This window comes from Phyllostomus hastatus, unplaced genomic scaffold (assembly GCF_019186645.2).
Source record: "Phyllostomus hastatus isolate PE091 unplaced genomic scaffold, TTU_PhHast_1.1 phas_scaffold_501, whole genome shotgun sequence".
Classification (NCBI taxonomy): domain Eukaryota; kingdom Metazoa; phylum Chordata; class Mammalia; order Chiroptera; family Phyllostomidae; genus Phyllostomus; species Phyllostomus hastatus.
Genome location: NW_025334033.1, coordinates 35553920 through 35561580, shown reverse-complemented (window position 1 = coordinate 35561580; position 7661 = coordinate 35553920). Strand labels below are relative to the sequence as shown.

The 7661-nt window shown below is 55.9% G+C and overlaps 1 protein-coding gene across 2 annotated transcripts; it reads left to right on the top strand.

Annotated features, from left to right (window-relative positions):
- The first annotated feature begins 432 nt into the window (after positions 1–432).
- On the top strand, positions 433–7428 carry BMP4 (bone morphogenetic protein 4). 2 transcript variants are annotated; one of them, XM_045822760.1, is made up of 4 exons: positions 433–693; positions 3722–3842; positions 4927–5306; positions 6319–7428. In XM_045822760.1, the coding sequence occupies exons 2-4, from the start codon at positions 3814–3816 to the stop codon at positions 7173–7175; spliced, it is 1266 nt and encodes a 421-aa protein (XP_045678716.1). In that variant the 5' UTR covers positions 433–693; positions 3722–3813; the 3' UTR covers positions 7176–7428. The 2 variants fall into 2 exon arrangements, with proteins under 2 accessions (XP_045678716.1, XP_045678717.1); XM_045822761.1 differs by lacking the exon at positions 433–693 and having other exon boundaries at positions 3722–3846.
- Positions 7429–7661: the final 233 nt, after the last annotated feature.

Here is a 7661-nt window from a genome sequence, read left to right as displayed (position 1 = left end):
CTAATTACTCAGGGTAAATGGTGATTACTCAACGTTTTAATCATCAGTTTGGGCAGCAGTTACTCTAAACTCAGGGAAGCCCAGACTCCCATGGGTATTTTTGGAAGGTACGGGCAACTAGTCGGTGCATGCTTTCTAGTACCTCTGCACGTGGTCCCCAGGTGAGTCCCGGACGCTTCCCAGAGCTGCAGGCAGCGGCGTCCCAGCCCAGGCGGCAGCTGCGGACTCCGGCGCAGCCCAGGCTTCCGGGACCGGGCCTGCGAGGCGAGGCCCGGCGGCTGGATCGGAGGATGTGGGCGGGGCTCCCATCCCAGAAAGGGAGGCAAACCAGGGAGGAGGGAAGGAGGGAGGGGCTGCCAGGGAAGAGGAGGAGGAAGGAAAGAAAGAAAGAGCGAGGGAAGCAGAAGGAAGGGGAAGATGCGGGAGGGCAGAGCGGGAGGGAGGGAGGGAGGGCAGGAGTGCGGAGCCCGGCCCGGAAGCTAGGTGAGTGCGGCATCCGAGCTGAGGGACGGCAGCCGGGGACGCCGCTGCTGCTCCGGGCTGAGAGTCTCAACTCCCTCCCCGATGGGATTCCCGTCCGCGCCGTCTCGAGCCTGCAGCGCCTCAGCCCTCGGCCCTCGCCTAGGTTCACAGCAGCTGTTCAGAGGTCCCCAGGAGCTGGTGCCGGCGAGCCCGCTACTGCAGGGACCTATGGTGAGCAACGCTGCCTGGCGCGGGGCGCCGGGCAGAAGTGGTCGAGGCGCATCCTTGCGAGGGTGGGGGGTGGGGTGGGGAGAGAAACCGGGGGGGACCTCAAGTTGTGGTCGCGGCAAAAAGTGGCCCCACTTTGGTTTTTTTTTTTTTTTGTATTTTCTTTTACCCAACGGTGGTGCTAGAGGTAGGGATGCTGGCGCTGAAAGACACTTCCATATCGACTATTGCCTCCACGCAGGCCACTTTCTTCGTCCCATGGCCGTTTTCACCTTTAGTAGGTTTGGGGCAGGAGAGGAGAGAAGAAGGGAAGCCTTTGGTTGGGGGTCTTTGGAGAGTCTGCGAGGTCTTGAGCGGAACACGTTGCGCGTAGCCTGGCGTTTGCGATCTCCGGACGGGAACGGCCAGGAGAGAAAGGAATGTTGGCTCAGAGGTCGGAGGAGAGTGAGGGGACGGCAAGGTGGAGGGAGAACACCTAACTGGGGCTGGTCGGAGGTGCGGAGCGCTGTTTGCCTGCCTCTGGAGCGTGCGCACGGAGCGAAGGGCTGCCTGGAGGGGAGTGTCACCCGACCCGGCCCCCAGCCGACGGAAGCCTCTGAGAGCTTGCCAACTGTCTTCGTGGGCTTGCAACATCCCAGGAGCCTCTCCTCTATCGTTTAGTGGTGTGGGGTCTCGATGGCCGGGATGCCAGGCGCTCTGGGGACGACTCTTACTGCGGAGCCCTGCCCTATGAAGAGTCGCGGGCGAGCGGCACGGCGGACGCGCGGCTCTTCTTGGCTCTCCCTTCCCGGAGCCGACCGGAATGGGTCCCGGAATCCCTGGTCCCTGCAGACCCCTCCCGGTGGGAATTGGGCCTGAGGCCTCAGACGCCTCCCGTGCACCTCTTACGCGCATAGTTTGGAAGGACTGTGGTTTGTAGCCCCAAGGTTTTGTGAGATGTGAAAATCCCCAAAGACAGGGACTTGGTAAACTGAGGTGACCACGCAGCAAACCGGCGTCGGGAGAAAACTCCGGCAGGGAAGTGAGGGACAATCGCCGGGAGTTGTATCCCCGCCCCCCCAAGAAAAAGTTCAGTCCGAAGTTCTTTTCAGCTTTTATCTTTTTTAACTAAAAAAATGAGGGAGAAAAACGCGATTAGAGATGAATCCCACTTATGAAATCCGAAATTTAAACACAACAAGCTTTTCTCCAACCTCTGAGTTTGAGCGCGGCGTGCGCCTCCGCAGTCACCCTTGGTTGGTCCGGAGATTCCAGACGCCGACCCCTTCCACTGTCCCTTCGCCCCGCGGGGACCGGCCCCTTCTCCGTCTGCTTTCCGCATTTCTAAAGCTCCTCCCAGAGGAGTTTTTTTTTTTTAAAGGGTTCCTGGAGCCTCCAAATGAAAGAAAACCCCTTTTGCTCTCCCCAACCCTTTTGCAGTCAGTCCTAGCCGTGGCGCGGCAGCGGGAAAACCTAAAGCCGCTCAGAAAACGGCGCGGCTCTCTTTTGGCGGGGACCGTAGCGCAGGGGCACCGCTGGCCTCCGCACCCTGGCCCGCGGTGTTGGGCGGCGCCGGGCGACGGCGGCTCGGAGCCCAGGGCTAAACGCTTAATTTTTTTTTTACTCCTTTTTCCTCAAAGCCTTCACTGGATTGCCCCCAAGAAGAAACTCCTGTCCGTGGGTGAGAGTAAGGCGGGCAACGATCCCTCGATCGTTGATCCCTGAGCCCTCGGCAGCGACCCACGGCAGGAACTGAGAACAGCCTCAGGAAAGAGAGGCGGGGTGCAGCGGGGTTTCGAGCAGGAGTCGTGGGGCTCGGGACCCCGGGGCGGGCCCCGCTGACGCAGATTTGCACGGGTCAGATTTGCGAAAAGGACCCTGTGCTGAGCTACCCACGCGCGCAGCATCTTCGGCTAGTCAGGATATCCCAGTAATTCCTTGAGCTGTGGATTGGTAATATTCATGAAGAAATATGTGCTGCGATTCTGCAGCTGGTGCAAAGGAGGAAGGGGGTGGGGGAAGGAAGTGGGGAGGGGTTGGGTGGAGGAGTGGTGGTTTAAAAAATAAGACAAGCTGGAGAGAGGGAGAAAGAGAGAGACGCAGAGGTCGAGCGCAGGCCGTAAGCTGTTCACGGTTTTCTCGACTACTGGGAACGTGGTGGGGTTCCCTTTCTGCGCCGGCTCGTGCGTTGCAAAGCCTCGGCGACTTTAAGACCTGAAACTTGTGATGTGCCCCTTCCGCGGCGACGCCTCCTTTTGAGTCTGCCTCCGCCCAGCATGGCCCTACCGACAGCTTTCTTTGGGGATTAATGCTTTGCTCTGGGGGACGCAAGATTCTCCCCGTAATGGAACAAGAAAAAACAGCCTAGCGGCTGCTCCCTCCCCACTTTCCCACGTCGATGGCGCCATCCACCACCACCCTCCGGCCCGGTGTGGGATTTGGTCAGCCGCTTTCAGGCTGCGCGCTCGCAGGCGCTCGTCTAGGGGTGACTGTCGCCAGGAGTAGTTGTTGGCCTCGCGGAGACCCTGGGGAGGAAGCGGTGGGGTGCGCGCGCGCGCACGTGTGTCTCTTAGCGCTTCGCTTCTTAAGTGCCCTTGGGTGGTGAGGTTTTGAGAGGCTGTGGCTCTGCCGTCCCCGCTCCCGGGCCTCTGGAGCGGGGTGTGCGCTGAAGGGCGCAGCCCCTAGAGTGAGCCCCAGATGCCCCGGCTTCAGGCCGCTTGGGGCTAGTGCCCTGCCGGACGTCCCGAACGCCGCAGGTAGAGGCGGGGGCGCGTCCTCCGCTTGCTGTTCCCGGGGACCTGCGAAGGGTTCCGCCGCTCGCAGCCGGGAGCTCCTCCCGGATAGCTGGGAGCTGCGGCCACAAGCTGGGAGGTTGGACGCGCGGGAGGAGGCGGGGCCGCGTTGGGGCGTGAGGGCCCTTTCGCCGCCGGGCGCGGGGAGGGCGGGCTCCTCCGTGCGCGGGGCGGGGCCTCCGCGATCACGTGACTCAGAGGGGCTGGAAGAAAAACAGCCCGTCTGCGCCAGTCTCATTATATTCAAATATTCATTTTAGGAGCCATTCCGTAGTGCCATCCAGAGCTACGCACTGCTGCAGCTCCTCTGAGCCTTTCCAGCAAGTTTGTTCCAGATTGGCTGTCAAGAATCATGGACTGTTATTATATGCCTTGTTTTCTGTCAGTGAGTAGACACCTCTCCCTTCCCCTCCCGGGAATTCACTCTGCCCTCCCCACCTCTGCTCGTCTTGGGTCCCTCCCGTCGGACCTTCCCTCCAGAGCCCACACTCCGCTTTCTGGCAGCGCTGTCGCTTTCTTCTTGGCGGGGCAGCCGTGGTGCTCTAGGCGGACCGGTTCTGTTTGAAGTGCTGCTTGCTCCCGCTCGCGCTCTCAGATTGGGAGCGTTGTAAGAAAGCGGAGCGAGAAAGGGCTAAAGAGAAGAAAGGTCCCCCAGCCCCGGGTTGTACTTCAAGGGCTAGTACCCCCCTCTTCCCACTTGACTAGGGGTATTGCCGATGCCCCCTTGTCGCGTTCCCAGCTGCTTGTCAAAATTCAGAGGTCACTCCCGGAATCCCCCCACCCTTCCCTGGGAGTGAGCGAGCCGGCACGATCAGATGCTTTTTGCTGGGCATTTCAAACTCATCGGCCACAGTAAAATAAACGTCGAGCCACTCGGTCAGCTTCCAGTCCGCGTTCTAGATCTCGGCTTCTGGACCCTGCCGCTCTGTGTCTTTGCCCTGCCCCTGCTTCCCTGCTTTTCCTCCCTCCTGCTCCCAACCAGCTGGAAGTTGTGGAAATTGGGCTGGGAGGGCGGAGGAAGAAGATGGGGGTGGAGGAAGAGGGGGAGAGGCTGAAGTTCTGAAGTGGAGAGCGATGGCATTTTAATTCTCCCTCCCCCACCCTTTTTACCCCCTCAATGTTAACTGTTTATCCTTGAAGAAGCCAAGCTGAGATCATGGCTCAGATAGCAGTTGGGACAAAAAAAGATTAACAGGATGGAGGCTATCTGATTTGGGGTTATTTGACTGTAAACAAGTTAGACCAAGTAATTACAGGGCAATTCCTACTTTCAGGCCTTGCATGGCTGCAGCTGGTGGTGGAGGGGGGTGTGTGAGGGAGAAGACACAAACTTGATCTTTCTGACCTGTTTTACATCTTGACCCTCTATCTCTCGCCCTATATGCATATGGGGAGACATCTCCATTTCTCTCTAGTTATTGGTGTTTATTTATTCTTTAACCTTTCACCTCCTCCCCCTCCCCAGAGACACCATGATTCCTGGTAACCGAATGCTGATGGTCGTTTTATTATGCCAAGTCCTGCTAGGAGGCGCGAGCCATGCTAGTTTGATACCTGAGACGGGGAAGAAAAAAGTCGCCGAGATTCAGGGCCACGCGGGAGGACGCCGCTCAGGGCAGAGCCATGAGCTCCTGCGGGACTTCGAGGCTACACTTCTGCAGATGTTCGGGCTGCGCCGCCGCCCGCAGCCTAGCAAGAGCGCTGTCATCCCGGATTACATGCGGGATCTTTACCGGCTCCAGTCTGGGGAGGAGGAGGAGGAAGAGCAGAGCCACGGCATCGCTCTGGAGTACCCTGAGCGCCCGGCCAGTCGGGCGAACACCGTGAGGAGCTTCCACCACGAAGGTCAGTCCCTGCCTGGAGTTTGGGCTTGGGCTTGGGCTTGGGCGGGGGGAGGGCCAATAGGGTTGGCTGGTAGGGCAGTGGAAGCCCTGGGGGAGTAGGGTTCAGGTTACATCAAAGCCCCAAATCCAGCAGGCTGGGGAACAGAGCTGCCTACCTCCAAGAATTTCCAGAGCTGTGGCTAAATTTATTTTTCTGAGACAGAGGGGAGGGGCTGAGGGAAGGGGAATGACACCACTCAGACATGGGCTAGCCCCAGCGGTGTGTTTTTGCTATATCAAAGCCTTTTCTGCCAGGTTTTCTGCCCGTTTTTTTTTTTTTTTTCAAAGCACCTACTGAATTTAATGTTACAGCTGTGTGTTTGTCAGGTTTATTCAATAGGGGCCTTGTAATCCGATCTGAATGTTTCCTAGCGGATGTTTCTTTTCCAAAGTAAATCTGAGTTATTAATCCACCAGCATCATTACTGTGTTGGAATTTATTTTCCCCTCTGTAACATGATCAACAAGGCATGCTCTGTGTTTCCAAGATCGCTGGGGAAATGTTTAGTAACATACTCGAAAATGGAGGAAGAGGGAGAGGGTGCTTGTGTGCATGTTTCCTCCTGCCTCTGCTCTGTTAGCCCCTCTTTCTCTTTACAACCACTTGTAAAGAAAACTGTGTACACAAAGCCAAGAGGGCTTTAAAAGGGGAGTCTTGATGGTGGTGGAATACGGAGTTGACACATGGAAATTATTAGACATATAAAGGAGGTTGGGAGATACTTTCTGTCTTTGGTGCTTGCAGAATGCTAGCTAAGTCCCTTTGAGTTTGCTAGCTGCCCCACTTACCTGCTTCTTCAAATTAAAAGATAGAGCTTGCTTCCCCCAAATAGGCTTCCACTATATAAACAGAATTCACCACTTATCACCCAACTCTTAGCTATTTCTCGACTTTTCAATCTCTCAGAAAAGTTCATGTGCTTTTTCCACCGCCCCCCCCTTCCCTTTTTCTTTTTCTCCCTAACTGTGCCTAGAACATCTGGAGAACATCCCAGGGACCAGCGAAAGCTCTGCTTTTCGTTTCCTCTTTAACCTCAGCAGCATCCCAGAGAACGAGGTGATCTCGTCTGCAGAGCTTCGACTTTTCCGGGAGCAGGTGGACCAGGGCCCTGATTGGGAGCAGGGCTTCCACCGAATAAACATTTATGAGGTTATGAAGCCCCCGGCAGAATCGGTGCCTGGGCACCTCATCACACGACTACTGGACACAAGACTGGTCCACCACAATGTGACACGGTGGGAAACTTTTGATGTGAGCCCTGCGGTCCTTCGCTGGACCCGGGAAAAGCAGCCAAACTATGGGCTGGCCATTGAGGTGACTCACCTCCATCAGACACGGACCCACCAGGGCCAGCATGTCAGGATTAGCCGATCGTTACCTCAAGGGAGTGGGGATTGGGCCCAGCTCCGGCCCCTCCTGGTCACCTTTGGCCATGATGGCCGGGGACATGCCTTGACCCGACGGCGAAGGGCCAAGCGTAGCCCCAAGCATCACCCCCAGCGGGCCCGGAAGAAGAATAAGAACTGCCGTCGCCACTCACTCTATGTGGACTTCAGCGATGTGGGCTGGAATGACTGGATTGTGGCCCCACCGGGCTACCAGGCCTTCTACTGCCACGGGGACTGCCCCTTTCCACTGGCTGACCACCTCAACTCAACCAACCATGCCATCGTGCAGACCCTGGTCAACTCTGTCAATTCCAGTATCCCCAAAGCCTGTTGTGTTCCCACTGAACTGAGTGCCATCTCCATGCTCTATCTGGATGAGTATGACAAGGTGGTACTGAAAAACTATCAGGAGATGGTAGTAGAGGGATGTGGGTGCCGCTGAGATCAGCGGTCCTTGGGGACACACTCACACACACGTACATTCCCATCCACTCACCCACAGACTACACAGACTGCTTCCTTATAGCTGGACTTTTATCTTAAAAAAAAAAAAAAGGAAAAAATCCTAAACATTCACCTTGACCTTATTTATGACTTTACGTGCAAATGTTTTGACCATATTGATCATATATTTTGACAAAATATATTTATAACTACGTATTAAAAGAAAAAATAAAATGAGTCATTATTTTAAAGGTAAACTATATTATTTTCTCACGAATCCTTTTTCTCTTCCTTGTGCCCCATCTCTTGTGAATGAGATTTTTTTTTCCTGTTGAGGTAGGGCTGGGGGCACAGTGGAAGTCAGAGGGTGGTAACGGGAGGTGGTTAAGTTCTAGGGACAGGAAGTAAACTGATGGCAGAGAGAGATGGTAATTGCCAGGATGAATTGTTTTCCATTTCTATTTAATGTTAACAAGGATGCAGC

What these genes read in the sequence shown, in the direction of transcription:
- BMP4 (XM_045822760.1), top strand. Translation starts at nt 3,814, where the DNA reads ATGGACTGTTATTATATGCCTTGTTTTCT. An exon ending in TATTATATGCCTTGTTTTCT is followed by an intron (nt 3,843 to 4,926) that starts GTCAGTGAGTAG and finishes CCCCCTCCCCAG; the next exon opens with AGACACCATGATTCCTGGTA. An exon ending in GAGGAGCTTCCACCACGAAG is followed by an intron (nt 5,307 to 6,318) that starts GTCAGTCCCTGC and finishes AACTGTGCCTAG; the next exon opens with AACATCTGGAGAACATCCCA.